This window comes from Molossus molossus, unplaced genomic scaffold (genome assembly GCF_014108415.1).
Source record: "Molossus molossus isolate mMolMol1 unplaced genomic scaffold, mMolMol1.p scaffold_m16_p_8, whole genome shotgun sequence".
NCBI lineage: Eukaryota > Metazoa > Chordata > Mammalia > Chiroptera > Molossidae > Molossus > Molossus molossus.
The window spans coordinates 104,786,881-104,808,778 of NW_023425402.1; the positions used below are offsets into that span (position 1 = coordinate 104,786,881).

The 21,898-nt window shown below is 45.0% G+C and overlaps 2 protein-coding genes across 3 annotated transcripts in view; both read right to left on the reverse strand.

Moving 5' to 3' along the window:
• Positions 1-2,171: 2,171 nt before the first annotated feature.
• Positions 2,172-21,898, reverse strand: part of TMEM242 (transmembrane protein 242) — a 37,178-nt gene continuing 17,451 nt past the window's right edge. For both annotated transcript variants that reach the window (XM_036249424.1, XM_036249423.1), the window contains exon 4: positions 2,172-3,396. In XM_036249424.1, coding sequence (XP_036105317.1) covers positions 3,298-3,396 — 99 coding nt within the window. In that variant the 3' untranslated portion in view covers positions 2,172-3,297. The remainder of the gene's footprint in view (positions 3,397-21,898) is intronic.
• On the reverse strand, positions 10,233-11,384 carry LOC118621274 (L-lactate dehydrogenase A-like 6A). The gene has a single exon (XM_036248604.1). The coding sequence runs from the start codon at positions 11,382-11,384 to the stop codon at positions 10,233-10,235; it is 1,152 nt and encodes a 383-aa protein (XP_036104497.1).

Here is a 21,898-nt window from a genome sequence, read left to right on the forward strand (position 1 = left end):
GCCGTAATGGAAATGGCTCGTGTTATGCAGCCTTTAAAAAATTTCTAGTGCTCAGCCTCCATGAAATGGATTGCTTATGGGGAGATAATGTCTGTTCTATTCCTTTTTAAGTCTGTGAAAAATGTCATCCTGGTTAATAGGGTGATTAAAACTCTTTATGCTCCGGGAGATAGATGTGATTATGTTTGTCATACTCTACCCCAGATAAAGACAGCAAAGAAGACAAACTTGAAATTCCATAACATTTCCTCTCTTCCATATCCAGGAACATTCAGAACTCAATCCACAGATGGTACTTCACATAAAGAATAACATTATCTGTTCAACATTTTTCCTTTCCATTAACCAATTTAACAATATGCCGTGGTATAAAAGGAATAGACAAATGCTACATCTTCTGATGTCTGAGTTCTGAGTGCGGAAAAATACCACTTCAGTCACACTGTTTGTTTTCCTTTTAATTTTCACCCGTTACTTCATTTTGGCTTTTCAAATGCAACCAGGGCCTACGCTTGCTACCTATTCTGGGGACTCTGTCCCAGTCCAACTCCCCTCCGCAAGCGATTCCCATCATTCTTATGAGATCCCCGCCATCCTGCAGGGACCACAGACAGATGTGGAAAGGGTTTGTAGACACCAGGCATGCCGCACCATGTACATTCAGACCGCGTGCCTTCGGGCCTTCCACGAGCTGGGCCGTGGGGACAGTGCGCCCGGCATGGCTGCTGGCCCTGCCGTCAGCCCAGCAGCAGGTGCTGTCACAAGTTTCCAAGGCCCTGAGAGGAGCCCCTACCTTAAGAAGCTTACAAGGCAGGAACCTATTCAATAGAATCGAGATTAATAATGATTTTCCCTTTTTTGTTTAATTTGATTATTTTTATCCTCACCCGAGGACATTTTTGCATTTATCTTCAGATAGAGTGGGAGGGAGAGAGGGAGAAACATCGATGTGAGAGAAACATCGACTGCTTGCCACCCACACGACCCCAGCAGGGGCTGGGAACACACTGCACCCGAGGTACGTGCCCTTAGTGGGAACCGAACCCGGGACTCGCTGGTCCGCGGGCCAACGCTCCAACCACTGAGCCAAACCGACCAGGACGATTTTTCCTTTTATTATCCCAAACAAGCTAGAAATTCTTTTTCTCGTGCCCAGTGGAGGGCTTTTAAAAAATCAATAACTATTCTCTATCTAAGAAAAAGAAAAATCTAGATTCTAGCTGTAAGAAGTGGTAGGGAGCCCCCCCCCCCCCCATCTACTAGGGAAACCTAGACTCAGAATAATAATATGGGCAAAAACTCGTTCAGTTTGGTCGCAGCCTTTCTTCCCGTCGTTTCGTTCAAAGGCTAGTGCTGAGGTCATCGATGTGGCTGCTGGCTGGCTGCCCTGAGGGCTGGACCTGGGCTACCGGAGCGCGCCCCCCCCCCCCGCCCGTCCCTGCAGCGCATGCTCTGCACCTCTCAGCTCCGAGCTCTGCAAGGATCCAGCCTTCGGACAGAAATGTGGCGCTGAAACTAGATGGACAGTGCAGTGACTGACCCCAGTCTGGGCCTCTACAAAAACTTGCACGGACAGATATAAAAAACTCCTCAGCCCAGCCCTGGCCGCTTTGGCTCAGCGGTTAGAGCGTCGGCCTGCGGTCCGGAGAGACCCGGGTTTGGTTCCCGCTAAGGGCACGTACCTCGGCTGCAGTTTGTCCCCGGCCCTGGTTGGTCGTGCGGGTGGCAGCCACTCGATGTGTCCCTTCACGTCGATGTTTCTCTCTCTCTCTCCCTCTCTCTCCCTCCCACTCTACCTGAACAAAAAATGGAAAAATGTCCTCTGGTGAGGATGATAAAAAAAATAAAAAAATAAAAAAATAAAAAAACTCCTCAGTCTTGTGGCCGCCCAAGACAAGCCTCGTCAGGAAGTCCCTCTGCTCAGTGACCCTGCCACCCGCCCACCTGGAGTGGCCCTTCTTTGTCTCTCCCTGCCTCTGAGCAAGGGGCTGGTCAGATTCCACCCGCAACTTCCCCAGGAGGTCGTGAAGCAACAGCTAGAAATCTTAGCGGAGGTTTAGTTAAAAATGAAAGGTGGGTGAAGAGATTTTGTTACTCTACAGTCCTTTCTGTGTAGTCTGGGATTTTTAACAGGTTACATACGGATCCCAGAATTAATTCATAATACAGCAGTTTTAACAGGGTAATGTGGTCCAGAGAAAAATGTATATATGCTACATGCTCACACTTCATTTAAAATTTTTCCTTAGAACTAGAGAGTTTCATTATAACAGATTAAGTTCAAACATACTTTATTAAACCTGATTGCTAATTAGAGCCCAAACAATGATAAAAAAAATTGCACACTTGATATTCAATCAGAGGTTATTTTTCTGGACATATTATTTTTCTTTAAAACATTTAAATCTCCAATACAAATAATTCCAATGAGACATGATTCTGTTTTCTGGAGGAGCTCATGGAGGACAGGAAAGCTTGGGTGTGTATGTAAAAATCCACCAGTTTCATCAGCAGGCAGTACTAAATACTTAATATTGAGACTTACTGCTCAGGTAACTTGCTGGTTAAAAATACTTGTTTGGATAGCTGATAACTGGGCAATGTGTACATTGACAACTGAGACAAAACTACAAACTGTCAGTTAATGTTTAGAGACCCAGAACCAGTTTCTCAGTATAATACATTTTATACCCATGATGTCATTATTCTGATTTTAGCATAGCTGTACCTTCCCAAGCTAAGATGTGCTACTGGCTTCTCGTCCCAATGTGAGACTATGCAGGACACAGGCGGGGTCGCCGGCCCTGGAAGGCCAGCCCCGCCGCAGGCTCGGATTCCCTCGCCTGTCCCCTGGAGGCCGCCCAGCAGGAGCAGCCGTCTGAGTCACAGACGGACAGGAAAGACTCTGGAGACTCATTTAATCAGACACACTGAGGTGCTGCTGGTAGGAATCCAGCATAAAGATTTTCCATCACAGGCTATTATTCAGTTTTCTCAGGTACAAAACTTAGTTCCAACTGTCACAGTCGTAAACAAGTATTTCCCCAGGATCTTCTCCATAGAGAGGTTATCCATGTATTTATTTTTAAAGTCTTCCTAACTTTGGGAAAATTGAACCCCCCCACCCCACACCCCCGTGCACATGCACACCGGGGTTCTGCAGCAAGCACAAGGACTGTGGAACACACCCAGGGTCGCCCGCCACGGGTTCAGACGACACCCGGCACGTCTTCCCGAGGAGACATCAGCCAGGCCCTTCGCCGGGGCGTCGTTCTGGAATCATTCACCACGTTCCTCTCACTTGGGTCTCAGCGCCTCCTCCCACTCGGCAGCAGGTTCGGAGTGCTTGGGAATTGCTGGAAACACTGACTGCATTTTACTTCGAAAGTCTTTCATCTGGAAGGAAAGTCCAGAGTCAAACGCTAAAAGAAGGAAAAAGAGCCAAACAGTGAGAGGACACAGCTGCTCACGGGAAGACACTTCACTGTGCGAGGGCACAGAGCAAAGGAAGACCAGTAAAAGGTAGATACTGTGCATCCCGGCTACCTTGAAAGAAAATGAGATACACCTCTTTTCTTCTTCTAAGTATAAATCTATTGGGCCTCAAATAACATAAAATTGCGCTTTGAATCTGGAAAGCAATAGACTGTCCGCTGTCACCCTGCATGACAGTTACTCCCTACAGGACAGTGTGTATTGCTGGCTTCCACGTGTAAAGACGCAGCTGAGAGCCAGATCCGTCTATCTGAATCCATGAGTACACTCATGCGGGTCCAGGTTAGAAGAATTTTAGAGCCAGAGAGGAGTGGAGGGAAAAAACTTAGTGGGGAGTTAGTAAAGGAATGAACCCATGCATGGCAGATAAACTAGAATGTTTTTATGTGCCAGACAGTGTTAAAAAATCTAGGCTGAGGTTTTACCAGGCGAGGTTGATTTGGAATCAAGAGTCTGATCAAAGGGTTGAAAGATCTTAATATCCAGGGTCAACCTGGGCACCTGGCTCCACACGCTGCCCACTGCCCTCAGGAAGGGGAACACTAGTTTATGGGAGCTGATAATTTTTACCTTAGATAGTACTAGATACATGCCCTTTGGTCCACTCTTTTTCATCTATACGGTCCTGCAATGGCGGTTTGGCTCAGCAGTTAGAGCGTCGGCCCACAGACCAATGAGTTGAGGGTTCGATTCTGGTCAAGGCATGTACCTCGGTTGCGGTTCATCCCCGGCCCTGGTTGGGATCCTGTGAGAGGCAGCCACTCAATGTGTCCCTCTCATGTTGATGTTGCTCTCTCTCTCTCTCTCCCACTCTATCTGAACTAAAATGGAAAAATGTCCTCGGGTGAGGATAAAAAAAAGAAAAAGAGAAACTCCACGGCCCTGCTCTGAGGCGATCTCAGGAGCGCCAGGCGCGGCTGCGCTGTTCGCGTCGGCCGCATCCCAGGCGTTCATCCCAAGGACGCAGCTCTCCTGGATGGGGTGAGGCACCCTGGACTCACCTGCAACACGCCAAGTCATTTCGTAAAGTGGTTATCTTGATGATGCTTTTTTATTCTAATTTGAACCTGAACTCTCACTTTGTTTCCAAGTTCAGGGGGTACATCTTGTCTGGGACCTGCCATCCCTAGGCACTAACTCAGTCACCCTGGCACTGCGTTAGGCCCCCGCGAAGCACGGGCTCTGGCAGGCCTCTCCTGTGCCCGTCCTCGTCCAACACCTGGGAAAGCGGCTCTGCTAAGCGGCAGTTTCCAGGTGTTGGAACGGAGATATTGACCTGCTTACAGGTTGTGAGGCTTGAGATAATACATGTGCCATTACAGCATCACCAAACATGTGTTGTTTCAAGAACAAAGCTCATATGGATATGAATATTATGGTATGTTTATTAAAAGCATTATTTTATGGTTATATATCATTTTGATTATATATTGACACTAGAAGATACATAGGGTATCCATTACATGTCGTCTGTAGGAGGTCCATGCCAGCGTGTCAGTGTTGGGTCCTAGACACCCACCTTGAAGACACACATGTCCACGGGACATCCCACCCCCTCCTCTTCCATGCGGCTCTCTGGTTTGCACCGTGATGAACCCTTCATGAGAGGTTCTTAACTAGAGGCAGTACTGCATCCCTGGGGAGGGACTGAAAATGTAGGGTGTTTTGATTGTCACATCACAGAGGATTGCTACTTTCATCTCGGAGGGCATGGTGCTACGTGTCCAGGATGGCCCACAAAAAGAATATTTTTGTCCAAATACCCCGAGCCCCCCTGAGGAAACGTGCATAAGCCTTTCTCCGTCGACAGACAGACCTCTCTCCGGCTAGGCTTTGCAATGTGCTGCCTGGTTCCTTTCCTTCCCTCTCTCGGCTGCTAAGCTGACGACAGAGTTTTCGAATGGACTGTCAGGTAGCCAGCACATGCACAGGATCATCTGCCGTTTCCCATTCTCAGGGTCTGGAACATGGTTGGGAGCTGAGGAGGGTGAGGCTGGGTGGTGCAAATGAGGCCCGGGTAGGAGAGTAAAGGGTGGCTGCCCTACTTCAACATGGTTCTGTTCCCATTCTCCTCTTGGCCCAATTTTTTTCTTTCCTCTCATTTCCCAAGTATTGTATTCTTCACGTGTTCCCAGGGTCCTAAGTGAGTAACTGAACCACTAGAAGGAATCATATCTCAGAAACAGCCCACTAGGAACAGACAGGCTTCAGAGCAGGTAAAGGGAGGGAGGCAGGTGGATAAAGAACACCCTTTAGCCTTCTTTAATTTTGCAGCAGTGGAAATGGAAACCCCGAGTCTACATTTAAGTTACAAACAGGGCCTCGGGTTGCTTTAAACAACGGGACTCCACAGAAGGTTTTAACGCTCATATTATTTATATTATATGCACAGTAAACGAAAACCTTCAGTTTTCTCACCTATATCAATTTCTGATACGCAGCTCAGAGAAGGTGTTGGTCTTACCAGTGATACTCTTATCACTGGCCAACAGAACACTCCCCTGCTTAGAAGTGTGCTTGGAAAGATTTAGGGCTGGGTACATTTCAGCAAACTCCGTTGTAAGTGTACTGAATTCAATGATAACAATCACAGCCATTGCCATAGAGCCACCCCCTACTCTGGGAACTAGTGTCTCTCTATCCAGCAACTTAGTTTTACTCCAAACTCTGGGATCATTTCCCTGCAGTCTTCCCTTCCCTCTGAGCAGGGAGAATTTCTCCGTGGCTTTGGGTCACTGGGCTCCCTTCTAAGCAGGGCCGCTGGGCACCGCACAACCCAGGGGTGCTCTCCAGAGACAATGGCACTCCCTAGGCACCGAGCCTGCTGCTCCCAGAATGGCTCCCTCGAGTCCCAGTGATCATGTCCAAAAGCACTGGTTTCTAACGTTATCAGAAAGTACAATGTCTAAGGCAGCAGTTTGCAAATGGAGTGCCATGACAACGGGCATTTGTCACTAATCTGGATACAATCAACTTTTTAGATATGAGAACAGATTCAAGACTATATCTCTAATAATGTCACTCTCATTCACATTTTAATAGCTTCTTGAAGGGCCAAACAGCCAGTATGCCAGGAATGAACATAGGCCATGAGGTGTATTTACTATGCATGTCCTGGTGTAGAGAAACAATGTCTAATATGTGGTACAATGAGAAATTACTTAAAAGCTTCTGTGACTGGCTCCATAAGCCAGTCACAGAAAGACAAATACCGTATGATCTCATTTACATGTGGAATCTAATGAACAAAATAAACTGTTGAACAAAATAGAAACAGAGGCATGGACACATCGAATAGTCTGACAGAGGTCAGAGGGGAGAAGGGAGGGAGAACTGGTAAAAGAAGATGAAGAGAGGAGCCAAGGAAATTATATATAGCCTATGAACACAGCCCAGCCGGTGTGGCTCAGTGTTTGAGCATCGACCCATTCACCAGGAAGTCACCGGTTCAATTCCCAGTCAGGGCACATGTCCAGGTTGTGGGCCAGATCCCCAGTGGGGGGCATGCAGGAGCTAGCCAACTGATGTTCTCTCTCATTGACGTTTCTGTCTCTCTCCCTCTCCCTTCCTCTCTCTCTAAAATCAATAAAGAAAACAAACAAACAAAAAACATAGCCTACGAACACAAACAGCATGGTGAATGCCAGGGGAGGGGTGGCGGGGGCTGGGTGGAGGTGGGCAGGGGGAGAAATGGGGGACATCTTTAATAGTGTCAACAATAAAAATTTTTAGAAAGCTCAGGATATGTCCTTGATGTAATTAACATCATAAAATCCTTACATCATTTATTTTAATAAATAGGCAGTTACTAGAATTCAAAGCTTCAAGTTTTAAAGTGTCTTTGCCATTGACCAGCTTACTTAGCTTCCACTTCCTCACTTGCAGGCCTGCTGCCGGCCTCAGTGCTAGGGTTAGAATGATGAACGCCTTGTAGGACCGACTGATGAGAAAGCCTTTGGACATGTCCATAATTACAGCACCAATGGTAATTTTGAAGAATCTGGAAATTCAGCTTCTTCGTAAACTGAAACAGAATAAGACTATAAATATTACCTGAACAGGAATAATAATGTCTGCTATCTGGGATCACCTACGAGCCAGGCACTATACCACGTATCAGGTGATTATTTAGACTTCGCAATTCTATGTGGCAGAAATGAGGACCAACAGAGGTTAGAGGTCAACTCATTCATGGTGACTTATAATGGTTTATGATAAGTACAACTGCCAGACTGATGTCCAGAGCTCTTTTCCACAGTCACTCTGGTTGTGACCTGGAAAGACAAGGTACCTCTATAACCTCTACTACAACCTTCATTAAAAATGACTTTACAAACATATATACCTCTTGCAATGGTGACAATTTTATTTAGAATGGCATGACAGATTATTACCAATTTCACCAGGAGCCAGTACTCATCTACTTGTGAATACAGAGGGGTTAGATTTCTCTACCCTTGTTAAAGTCAGGTAACCATGTCACCAGATCTAGCAAATGAAATGTAAAGAACTGTGTGTCACTTCCAGGGTAAAGCATTTTACTACAGGTGTTTGATTCTCCAGGCCTCTCTTGCCTTTCCATAGCAATCATGGAAACCTGTGTCGCCACAGTGGTGCCTGGAGACCAAGACAACCTAAGGAACTGAGCCAGCTTGTGGAGGACAGCTTCCCAGAGTCGTGTAAACCCACAGTGGGTTTTACATAAGATAGAAATAAACTTTTATTTTAAGCCACCCTCTTGGAAGTTGTTTTTTACTGCAGCATAATCCAACCTATCCTGACATTAATGGTGAAGAGAATTACAAAACAGACGAGGCATGCTCTGATGCCCTTCAATAGGACATTAAATTTGGCTGAAACATGGCTAAATAAAACTCTAGGCCTGGACCAAGGAGAAGAAGAATTCTGTGCAGTTGAGCTTAAAGAGGTTCTATAACTACCTGGAACAAATGAACCTGCACCCTGACCACTTTCAGGGTGCTCACAGTACATGAGTCAGTCCCATTACATGATACTGTTTCCTGGGGAATTAGAACACTTCTAGATGTTGTCAATGAAATAGTAAGGGAACTCAGATCTGCACGGTAAAGAGTTCTCTTTTTGGGAGCAGATCACTGTCCAATGTCTACATGATTAAATTCAACTAAGGAGAACTGGCTTAGAGAGTAGATGCTGGTACTTTTCATGTTTGATGAGGCCTGTTGATATCCACAAGGATCCTGAGATATGATTGACTATACCATATTATTTATTTAATATTCAATTACATTAGGAATGCTATCATGAATAAAATCTCAACTTCTTATTTTTTAAATTATAGTACTATCATTTAGGTAAAGGTCAGACAAGTCCTTTAACTTTCTCCTAAATGCTCACTGTATCACATGCATGAAGTCTAAAATCTGTAGTCAAGTCCATTGATTTAGGAATAAAAATGAAAAGTGTAACTTTTTGAGAAATGCAATCCCTGAAGTACTCATAGAAATGGCCAAGTTTTATGACAGTGATTGACAACAGGGCACAATTCAAAAGCAAAAGCTTTCTGTTAATGTGAGAAAACTGAACAACAGGGATGACCCTGGAGTATGTTAGGGCCAGAGCCACACTGCTGCTAAGACTCAGCCCAATAAGAACAATTTATAACATGCTTCTTGATTTAAGGTGTTAACAGGTCAAGTTCTCAGAGGCGGTTCTAAAATGATTTCCGTCAGGCTTTATTTTTAGTAACTGCAAACTTTTAGGATGTTTTCTTGCTCTGCCAAATAAATGACAGTAATGGTACCACCTCTGTCAGGCCTCTTCCTAAAAGCTTTATATTTTACTGCATTAAACACTTAATAACAGCTACCAACCTGATCACTATTATTTTCATATTTTAACCTCATGATCCTGCTTCACTGGCATGAGGGTGCACAGCACTCAGATCACATGCACTACACACACACACACACACACACACACACAGGACCTGCTTGTACCTCCCATTTCATGATGCCCTTTTAAAGACCCTATTGCTAGGCTGTCACAGGAGAATGAAGGCAGCTGATGGCTCCATTACAGAAAGTACTTCTGTACATTTACTTTTACACTGTAGAGAGAGTTACAACTTTTTTTTTAATCCTCACCTGAGGATACTTTCTTTCCCACATTTATCTTCAGCTAAGAGTGGGAGGCAGGGGAGGGAGAGGGAGAGAGAAATATCAATGTGAGAGAGACACATGGATTGCCTCCTGCATGACGCTGACCAGGGCTGGGGACAAACTGCAACCGAGGTACATGCCCTTGACCAGAACTGAACCTAAGACTCATTGGTCCACAGGCCGATGCTCTAACTGCTGAGCCAAACCAACCAGGGCACAACTTTTAAAAAATGGTATATAAATTAATAGTACATAAGCCAGCCAGAATTAACATGTACTTAATGAAAAGAATCAATTTCTACAACACAATAAACACTTATACCCCACATTCTTTTGGACCAAATGGCAACTACATATAAATTCAAGGTAAGTATTGGCACATCAGTGGTACAAAAACACCTTTGATGCAGTCACTTAGAAATTGTTAAGAAAAATAAACCACACAACGGGATGCTAAATCAAAGAGCTGGCATACTAAATAAACGGGAGTCACTCCACTCTTTCCTGTTTCCAACTTTTAGGAATCTAAGTTTATTTAAGAATTTGACATATACAACCCATTACTGTTTTTTTTCCAGTAACTTCAGAATGGTAGTTTTAACTTTTCAACTTGAGGTTCTTCTGAATCTTCCAAAGAGTTTCTGCACTCTTCCTCAGACGAGCCTGTTCCTCAGAGGTCAGTTTGACCTTTATACGATCTGTAATACCCTTCTCTCCCAGGACACAAGGAATACTGAGGAACACTTCTTCATTTATTCCATAGAAACCCTGAATCATGGTGGAAACTGGATGCACTCTTTTAAGATTCTTCAAAACACTTTCTGTTAAATCAGCTACAGAAAGGCCAATGGCCCAATTGGTATAACCTTTCATTTTAATAATCTTATAGGCGCTGGCAATCACATCTTTGTGGACATTTTCCCAGTGCTCAGGATCTTTATTAGTCCCTATATCTGAGTTCAGCTCCTTCAGAGGGACACCAGCGACATTCACTCCACTCCACACTGGAACACTGGAGTCTCCGTGCTCTCCAAGGACCCACCCGTGGCAGCTTTCAGAGTGGATACCAAGCTTGTGACCAATCAAGAAACGAAAACGGGCAGTGTCCAAATTACAACCACTTCCGATAATACGGTTTTGGGGAAATGCACTCAACTTCCAGGCTATATAAGTTAAGATATCTACTGGATTGGTAACCACAATCAGCTTGCAGTGAGGGCTGTACTGGATAATATTAGAAATCATGACTTCGAAGATGGGCACATTTCGCTGGATTAAATCCAGGCGTGTTTCCCCCGGTTTCTGGCGTGCACCTGCTGTGACAATCACGAGGCTGGAGTTTGCAGTGACAAGGTAATCTTTGCTGGCAACAATATTTGGCATTTTTATTAAAGGACTGCCATGTTGAAGATCCATTGTTTCGCCCTTTAGTTTGTTTTCAGAAACATCCAGCAAGGCAAGTTCATCGCTCAGCCCTCTCAGCAGGATGCTGATAGCACAGGCCATGCCGACCGATCCAGTTCCTATGATGGACACCTTATTGTGGCGAACGGCCTCCTCTGAAGTGACACTCTGCATAAGCTCACTCCTGACAGTCGCCGGCCTGGACACCGGGACACCGGGCCAAGGGCCCCTGAGTGGGATGCCAGCTGCCTGGCACGGTGCCATCCTCAGACTCAGGAAGCTAGCTCCCGCAGTGCCCACTCTCCGGTTGGCCAACAGGACTCCCACAGCCCGGCTCATGGCCATTCACTCAAAAGGTGGGGGAAAACAACAGACCACGGCAGGCAAGGTTTGAGACGAGAAGGAGGGGAGCTTGCGATTCTCGGCCACCTCCTCGGCGTGGCACTGCGCCTGTGCAAGGCTGAGGGCCGTTAGACATCCCTCAGAGTGGCACTGCGTCTGCGCGAGGCTGAGGGTCGTTAGATATCCCTCAGAGTGGCACTGCGCCTGCGCAAGGCTGAGGGCCGTTAGACATCCCTCAGAGTGGTGCTGCGCCTGCGCAAGGCTCAGGGCCGTTAGACATCCCTCAGAGTGGCACTGCGTCTGCGCGAGGCTGAGGGCCGTTAGACATCCCTCAGAGTGGTGCTGCGCCTGCGCAAGGCTCAGGGCCGTTAGACATCCCTCAGAGTGGCACTGCGCCTGCGCAAGGCTGAGGGCCGTTAGACATCCCTCAGAGTGGTGCTGCGCCTGCGCAAGGCTCAGGGCCGTTAGACATCCCTCAGAGTGGCACTGCGTCTGCGCGAGGCTGAGGGCCGTTGGGCATCCCCTCAGCGTAGTAGTGTCTGCGCGAGGCTGTTGGATGCCGCCCCCCCTTTTCCCGCGTGGTACTGCGGCTGCGCAGGGCAGGCCCAGCTCGCAAGACCTCACAAAGGCCTACAGAGTACTTATTCTCGAATTGAAGTTTTACAAACATGAATTCAATTCAAAATTTAATGTGTATAATTGGCCAACCCTGATTTTGTATTTTAGTATGTATGCCAAGTAAAAATGCTTTCATTAAATACAGATGAAAATAAGATTCAATTGTTTGAACTGTCCTATGCCAGAAGAGACGGAGCTGCGCATTGTCTCGCAGTGGTCCCCTGCACCATTTCCTTGCACATGCGAAAGTGAGGCTCCTGTTCTACATCACATTCAGTTTGAGAACCTTCTATGTGAAAAGGGTCCCAATGCTTTAATGCCAGTCACCACCGTGATCTACAATGTGGAGAAGTCACAGCACAGGGGCAAGGGGACCAGGTGAGCTAGTACAATACCAGAAACTCCCCGGGGGAGGCTGTTACCTCTTTTCCATGCCAAAGGAAAGTCTGTGGTTGAGAGTCCTGATTAAAAACCATTTTTCAAGTACAAAGGTGATGGCGTAGCCTTCTATTAGAATGAAAATATATCTTAAATGTCTTTAGAGTGGAAAATGTTAACCCATGCACAAAGATCATTGATTAAAACAGTAAAATAAAATATGGCTGCCCTTGAACAACAGGGGTTTGAACTGTGTGTGCCCACTTATATATGGATTTTGCTCAGTTGACCTACACAGTTCACACCTGTGGTTCAGGGGTCAACTATATTAGCTAGTACAACACAGGATCAATATGCCTGACCTGCACTGCATTTTTCTGGTCATTCTTATGAACTTCCTTTTAAGTTTCTCAGGACATATAAATTTTATATCTGATAAAATATATACCCTAATAAACTACAAAAATGCAAATAAAAATAATGGCACTTTCTCTCCCCTTATTACTAGAACTATAACCATATAAGGATTCTTCAAAGCTCTCCTCTTCTTCTAAGAGAGCAAAGTGCTCTCAGTTTCAGAATACCAAATCTTGGCAAAGTGAGTATATTATATTCAGGAGCTGAAAAGCTATTCTCATTCTTCCTGCCACTGAAATGTAGTCCAAGAAGAGAGGGAAAATAAGCAAAGAAGTTGGTGAGGGGCGAGAAAAGTGTGGCAATCAAGAGTTCCTACAACCTATTTTAGTGGGACTCAATGGCACTTGAGCAGGGATCACACACCCTGTTTAGATGGTATAGTCACAAGCTCTGTAACACAAGAAATGGTAAGAGCACCACATATATGATTTCTCTCCATATTGGTGGTTAGATTTATAGCAACCATTTGTCAAGATAAAAACTGGAATTTTTTTTTTTTTAATAACAAAATAACCTTTTGATTATAAGCAAATTTAAGCATTTCAAAATTAACAGGTTGTTAATTTTCACAGGACACATGGACTGGACATTTCCTTTGTTAAAACTGAAGTCCGTTAAATTGAGGTCTGCAAAATTGAGGGTTTACTGTACTCCAGACATTAAAAACGGAACTGCCTATGACCCAGTGATTTCACTTCTAAGAATTATCCAGAGAAACATGAAACAATAATTCAAAAGAATATATGCATCCCCATGTTCATTGCAGTACTATTTACAACAGGCAAGATTTGGAAGCAGCCCAAGTGTCCATCCATCAGTAGATAAGTGGATACAAAGCTGTAGTACATTTATACAATGGAATACTACTTGGCCATAAAAAGGAAGAAAATCTTACCCTTTGCGACAGCATGAATGGACCTGGAATTCTAAAAATGATCATCTTGCCCTGGCCGGTTTGTCTCAGCAATTACAGTGTCGGCCTGCAGACCACAGAGTCCCAGGTTCAGTTCCCGCTAAGGGCATGTACCTCAGCTGCAGTTTGTGGGCCCTCGTTGGGGTCGTGTGGGTGGCAATCAGTTGATGTGTCTCTCTCACATCGATATTTCTCTCTCTTCCTCCTCTCTCCCTCCTGCTCTATCTGAAGATAAATGAAAAAATGTCCTTGGGTGAGGATAAAAAAATAAAAAATAAAAATGATCATCTTTATTTAATGGAGCCTAGCATTTTAGAGGGATCCTTTTAAAAGACCAACTTCTGATAGCTATAGTTTATTTTATTCTGGTCATAACTTGAAATGTTCTAACCTAATGCCTGTTCCCACCTTCTTCCTATAATGATGCCTTTGGCCAGTCAAGTCATTTTCTAGGATAAGTGTTCTTGAGGATGAAATTCAAGGACATGAAGACTCTTAGCTAGACTGCTTCTTTCTATAGTAATTTTCTTTGTAGAGTCTGAACCTCTTTGGAAATAAGAGTCTCCATGAGAGGTGCCTCTTCAGTTTTTCCCCTTAACCACAACTAAATCAATTTTGAGAAAAAAATAACACTCCAAAATAAAATACCTCAAACAAAACAGTTTTTTATGTACAATAAGTCTTGAGATAAGTTAGAAAGAACTAAGAAAAATGAAAAATGTATGTGACCTCCACAGCAGAGTTAGGTCTATTCAAAGACATAGGAAGCCAAATATAACTAGGCAATGCCCTACCCTAATGACCCTCCATCTTAGGTCGCCTATTATTCCTTTTGAATGGAAAACCTAACTCAAATGATCTAATCAAAATGCAGTACAATACCATAGCTGATGAAAGGATTCTACCACAGTACTTTTGGTTACACTGCTCACGAGGATGAAGTAGGAAATGAAGATGACCACCAAGTCTCTGGACCAAGAATGATTACAATGAAGTCATTCTATTCTTTCCACCGACTCTCATCCCCAGCCCCCTGCTCTTTTTCTCTCTAGGAGTCCAGTCCACGTACAAATGCTGCTCAACTGGTATGTCCTGATAAACCCACTGTATGCCGAAAATATCTTAAGTGGACAATGCACTCAATATACCTAACCTGCCAGAGATCATGGCTTAGTCTAGCCTACCGAAAACATGCTGGGACACACACTAGCTACAGCTGGGCAAAGCCATCTCGCTGACACTGTACTGCACCACAAGAGAATACTGTACTGCACAGTGCTAACCCAGGAAAAAGATCAAAATTCAGCCTAGCCAAAATTGAGGCTCAGTGGTTGAGCGTCGACCCATGCACCAAGAGGTTGCCAGTTCGATTCCTGGTCGGGGCACCCCAGTGAGGGGCATGCAGGAGGCAGCCAATCAATGTTCTCTCTCATTGATGTTTCTTTTTCTTTTTTTTTTTTTGTATCCTCACTCGAGGGTATTTTTATATTTATCTTCAGATAGAGAGGGAGAGAGGGAGGAAGAGAGAAAAACATTGATGTAAGAGAGACACATCGATTGGTTGCCACCCACACAACCCCAATCAGGGCCAGAGACGAACCACAACTGAAGTACGTACCCCTGGCCAGAATTGAACCCGTGACTCTTTGGTCTGCGGGCCAACGCGCTAACCTCTGAACCAAACTGGCCAGGGCTCTCATCTATGTTTCTATCTCTTTCCCTCTCCCTTCCTCTCTCTCTAAAAATCAATAGAAAAATTAAAAAATTTTTTAAAGATCAAAATTCAAATTTTGAAGTACAGTTCCTAATGAATGCATATCACTTTGGCACTATCATAAAGTTGAACTCGCCTGAGTTGGGGACTGTCTGTACTCAATCTTCTCCTAAGTTGTCTACAATGCCCAAGCAGAACTGACTTTTTAAACTCCTGTTCCCCCAAAGTACTTTGTACCTCTCACTATGATAGGATTTATGACACATAATTAAATTTAATCCAAAAGGGATCACCTTTTATCTACCAGCATATCCCTGTTGTCTAGAACAGAGCTTGGTCTATGAATAGGGGTTCAGTAAAAATGTCTCTGGTAGAAAAGAATAAGTAAATAACTACAGAACTGAGTTAAGTAAGGCTAGAGGGCTCAAAGGTGAGAGAGAGGTGGAAAGGCACTGAAGGGTAGGCAAATGTGTAGGTAGGTGTCTCTTTGGGGTTTCTTAGCAAGGCTGATGTATACATGTCAGATAAAGCTATTGATAAGCTAAAGATTTCTTAACTATTCTCAAAGCCAATACCTACATTTACCAAGTTAGAACATACAAAAAAAAAAAAAAGAGAGAGAATACAATTTCTACAGTGCTAGGAACACAATAAATGCAATGGCAGAGATAATATTTTTAACCTTTAAAGTTATTTAAATGCTTTGTTATTTGGAAAGCTTTATAAATTTATGCACAAAACTCATGATTCGCACACACACACAAAAGTAATGAGAACAGTGCTCATTAATATTATAAGCTGATCTAAAATAGCCTATAAACTCACCAGCATGTAAGTAGGACATTATATAAACAATTATTTTTAAGGTCTTTGTGATTTCAAAGTTATAAAATGCTAATGTAGTTTTAAAACAAATTAGTGGGCTGCAAATCTACTGCTCATAGATACTAAAATCTACATAAGTATGTAATTCTTTGGGGAGGGGGGTCTTTACAAATCCCAGCACTTGAAAGTATTTTCCTTTGGCAGCAATGCTGGGGAAGGATGAAAGCAGGACCACAGAGCTTTGTCTCCTGAACAGAATAAAAGTAAACTGTCAAATCAAAAGTTAACACTGGGATCAACTTCCTATTTCTGGTATTCAACTCATATAATGTGAATAGGCAAACTCTAATAAATTACCCAATCTCCTTTTTGTTCTTTAAAGGCATCATCTTACAAATAATTTTTGGTGCACTGTGAAAGAGCTGCTTGTATTAATCATAAAAAAGTGGGGTAGAAGCCCTGGCCAGTTTGCTCAATGGTTAGAGCATCAGCCCTCAGACCAAAGGGTCCAGAGTTTGATTCCCAGTCAAAAAGGGGGGTAGGGGAGAAAGTGTTTTAATGTGGCACAAAAGAAAAAACAAATTAAAGCCCTGGCTAGTTTGGCTCAGCGGTTAGAGCATCGGCCTGCGGTCCGGAGAGACCCGGGTTCGGTTCCCGCTAAGGGCACGTACTTCGGTTACAGTTTGTCCCCGGCTCTGGTTGGTCGTGCGGGTGGCAGCCACTCGATGTGTTCCTTCACGTCGATGTTTCTCTCTCTCTCTCTCCCTTCCTCTCTCTCCCTCCCACTCTATCTGTACAAAAAATGGAAAAATGTCCTCGGGTGAGGATTAAAAAAAAAAAAAAAAATTAAAATTCATTAGTATGTGTGTAAACATCTCAAATTGTTATCTAAAAATTGAGAAATCTGAAACTACAGGGCCTAACTACACAGGTGTTTTATTACCCCATTTATTTCCTGCCAGTGGATTAAGTAATAGAAGTAGTACTGTAGTCTCCAGTATTAACAGCTTGATTCATCTAGAACAATTGACATGAAGAATATCTTTGTTACTTTCAATTTCAGGTAGAAACTGAAGTTACCTTTATGAACTCAAAACTGCCAAAGATCAACTCCATGTGGTAAAGGTTAAAAATTAACTTGCCTCAGGACTCTGTCTGGGCAAAGAACAGAGTCAGCAGCAGGGAGACGAAGGAGTGTTCTGGGGGGACGAGCAAGTCCCAGGCTCAGAGGTCAGGAGGAGCACGGCCACATCTGGGTGGGACAGAGGCTTGTGGAAAGCACAGCTGGGCTCTCAACAGGACATTCCAAACCAGATCATTCTTTGTGGACCTGTCCTGTCACTGTAGGATGTTTAGCAACATCCCTGGCCTCTATCCCCTAGATACCAGTAGCACCCCTGCAGTGATGATAGCCAAAATGTGTTCTTCCGGGGGCAGGGGGAGGCAACACTGCTCCTGGTTGAGAACCCCTGAGTTTGTGAATAGGCAGGGGCCAGATCACAGAGGGACTCAAACCATTTCAAGAAACTTGGACTTTATTCTCAAGGGAAGCGGGACCCACTGAAATGACAGACGCAGTGTGATCAGATTTCCCTCACCAGACGCTAACTAAACACCCCCTCTGTGCTGGGCACTGGTACAGGTGCTGGGGACACAACAATGAACAAGATAAATGAGGTCTCCACTCTTAGAATTTGCATGCTTTTTGTGAAGACAGATAAAACAAGAAAATGGCCAATATCTCATCTTGCAGTAAGTGCGGTGAAGAAAAGTAAATAGGATAGTATCAGAGAGGAACCAAGTGATGTGAGTGAAGAGGCTACTTTACTTTAGACCAGATGGCGTGGGAATCTTCTCTGAGGAGGTGGAATAAATGCGAGGTGCAACCCTGGAGGGCAACACAGAGCCAGCTATGCCAGGACCTGGGGGTGGGCTTTCCTGGGCAAAGCTGCGAGGCCACAGCAGGGCTAAGGCTGGTGGGCGTGGCGGGGGGGGGGGGCAGGTGAATGTGGTGGTTCCAGATGACCTGGGGAGGCCACCCTCACATCCTCTGGGACTTCAGGGGGAGTCACTGCAGGGTTTTAAAGAAAGGCATGACATGACCTAACTGACATTTAAAAAGTGTCTTAAATGTGGAGAATTCTAGAGGACATAAAGGAGAGGCCAGTTTCCTAGACAGGAACCTATGTCAAAACACGAGGCAAAGGTGGAGGAGGCGGCTGGAGATGAAAGGAGCCGGCTCTGTTCAGTAGCAGAGCCACAAGCAGGACGAGCTCACGGAGATGAAGGGAATGCAGGGAAATGAGAATCTAAGCTGATCCTCTCTGGGTTTCTGGCTTGAACAACAGGGGGGGAGGGGGGCACTTTCTGAACAGGGAAGGGAGGAGCAAGCTGGGGAGGAGGGGAGGACACTGACATGCCCGTGACACAGTGACAATCCACAGCAGGCGTGGGTGCGGCAGATCTGAAGGTCAGGCTGGGGCCATCTACTTAGTCATCACCAGACTGTCTGCCCAGGCTGCTTTCAGTGCCAGGGCCTAGACTGGAGCACACGGGATGGAGAAGGGGAGAGTCGGGGGGAAGCCACTGGGCGCTAAGGTTTAGTGGTCGGCCAGGGGAGGAGCCAGCCAAGGAGACAGGAAAAACAGCCAGAGCTTGAAGGTGTCTCAGAAGCCAGAACAGTGTTTCATGGAGGGGAGAAGGCTCCGTCGTGTCACATGCTGCTCGAGAGGTCAAGCAGCAGAGGATAAAGATGTGACCTGGATCTGGCCACGAGGACACTGGGAACCCCGACACCAGCAGTTTCAGGGAATGCTGGGAAAGAAACTGGACTGAGGAGATGGGGGTGGGGCAGTGAGACAGCGACCCTGGTGGCTCTTTTGAGAAAGCTGTTCTGCAAAGAAGGGCAGCAGAGAAATGGGCTGGTAGCTGGAGGAGGATGAAGAATAGCGAGAGAATTTCTACATGTGCAGAAACTAGAGCACATCTCCACACGCTGCCGCGGAGGAAAATACAGGGGCAAGGTCCTTGGGCAGATGCCAGGGGTGGGACTAAATGCCCAGGCTAGGGGGTGGGGGCTGCACTTTGGGAGCCACGGGGCATTTGACCCAGCGGGACAGGAAGGCAGGCAGTGAGCGGTGCAGATGCAGGTGGAAGTCTGGGGAAGGTGAAGCCCAGGGCATTCCCTCTGTGGCATGGAGAAAGGCTTGTAGAGACACCGCAGGGGCAGGGAGAACAGAGGTCAGTTGTGATGATCATGGGGCAGGGAGCTGCTCCCAAACATAGTGGCTGTGGGGATGGGGGAGTAGTGAGTTGGTGACCAATCAGCCAGGGGCAAGAAAGAGCGTGAGTAGAATCCTGCTTTTCTCCAGAGGCAGCCCTGTGGATGCTGCTGCTATTCACTGGGCCTGATCCCGGAGTAGGCTGGGAAGAAATGACAGTTCAATGGGATCACACGTGATGCACGGAGGGTATCCATGCGCCAGTATCCAGTCCAGCAGGCCCACGAGCCAGGAGGTCAGGAGTCTGGGCAGGAGACCAGGCATGGCAGCTGTCCTCACGTGGACGAAGCCACCCGAGTGGATGGGACTTACAAGGAGAAAAGACAAGGGCAAAGGCGGGACTCTCAGCATAGTATGCACAAAGGAAGGCAGGAGCATTTCAGAAGTAAATGGGATACCGGGAAGTGAAAAATAACAGCCGAACTAGGATCGCCAAAAATTACCAAAGGAATGAACTATAAACACCCAGAAACTGTGAGCACAAGAAGCAAACAATATCTGATATAAGTCATCAAGACAAAGTGAAATTATGGTCAGCACAATTTACGTTGTGGAAAGATACACAATCCATTTAAAAATTTTTCCTTCTTAAACTTAGAAATATTTCAGTCAGGAAAATTCAATTTGAGAGAACACTTCCATTTTCTGATATAGGGTAAATGAATAATAATTAAAAAGTATATCAACTTATATAGTATTTTTTCATAGTTTTAGATATTCAAAAGTCACTAATCAACAATCAGTTCCTTTTAAACAAAGCTTAAGGGGAAAGTGGAGACTATCGGACACCAGGATGCTTTAGTTAGAGACCTGCTCGCCTGCCTCCCACTGTCTACACTCAGTGTCAGAAAAAAGGACAAAGAAAAGAAAACCCAAGTGAAACCAAGGATAGCTTTCCTCCCGGGAAACAGGCTGGGGACATTCTCGAGGTGATTAAGCCTGATTTGTGTCAGGCCTTGGAACAAGATTTTTATAGCAGAGCTTATCTTTCTTAGTAATTGTTGCACATTCTCACTTTATAAAATGCCTGGGGCCCTATTTTACTTATAAAAGGAAACTGGTGGGATTTTAAAGAGCTATCTTGGCAATAGGCCAAAACAGCTGGTGTCTCCCCCGCCCCAGAAAAAAAATGTCATTATCTCCCTTTTTAAACTGAGCAAAAGTCCCTGTGATGCGGTCTCTCTGTCACCAAATTGCTCCTCCACATTTACATCGATCGAGTGCCTCTCACCACCGGGACACCAAGCCCATTAGGCGCAGGAGAATGGGAGCAGGGTTAGCGATGTCCCTGTCACTGCAGCCCTGGGTCTAACTGATGCACAGTGCCGCTTCCCATTAACTGAAAAATGACTGCAGGAAAATATTCCTCAGTACTTCAGCTATTTGAAGGCCTGAGAGCTTGACAGCTGGAACTGTCTCTGCAAGATCATGATGACTCTGTGTTCTGGGCCTTCCAGTAAGTACCATTAGGAAGAGGAAGCAAGGCTGGGTCTGCTGACGTATCGTGATCAGAATAAGAAATTGAAGCTGGCTTCCTGGGGGCAGAAGCTGGTCAAGATCTTTGGAAGCACTGAGATTAGATTGGGCAAGGCCGCAGAAGGGAAATGTTTCAGCTACTTTTCGGACTTCTGCAGATGACTCAGGAGTGGCTGCCGCTAAACAATTTGCAGGAGACTCAGATTTGTTTTTGATCTCTGACCTAAGCCAGTGAAAAGCACATAGCATGAAGTCGATTTCCTTCTTAGATATCTTAGAAGCTAAACACTTTGAAGCTTCTCCATAGTTTTATTTTACATATGGGGTTCCAGCATTCATTCTACAATGCTGCTTCATCTGAAATAATGTAAGAATAAATGTACTTAACATGAGATACACCAGAATGTTGGTAAAAACTGAAATTAGCAAAGTCAAAAGAAAGAGATTTGACTATAATTTGCAAAAGCCCTCAAGTTGGTCATAAAATCATTAAGATGTGAACCTTAATATTAACATAAAACATATGCCTAGGAGCAGCTATTAAAGAGAGCTGGAGAAAATACATTTTATCAGCATGCACCTAATACTGTCCTAGAGGAAAGGTGTAGTATTACTTGTCTTAAAGGATCTTTCTTAGAACAGAAAAATCAAATGACAATTTTTACAGAAATATTTAAAATATATGTGTTTTACTTGTTTTTCAAAGAACAAGAAGCCTTGGCTCTCGGGAAAGCACCGCCTCAGCAGCTGAGCAAGGCTGGGGCTAGAGAGTGCAAGGCCCCAGCCACAGACACTCCCACAGAAGCCTCCACAGCGCCGGGCCTTCGGAGAGACGCAGCCAAGGAAGAAAGACATCACTTCCCGTCTATCAGATTGGCAAATATTTCAGAGTAAT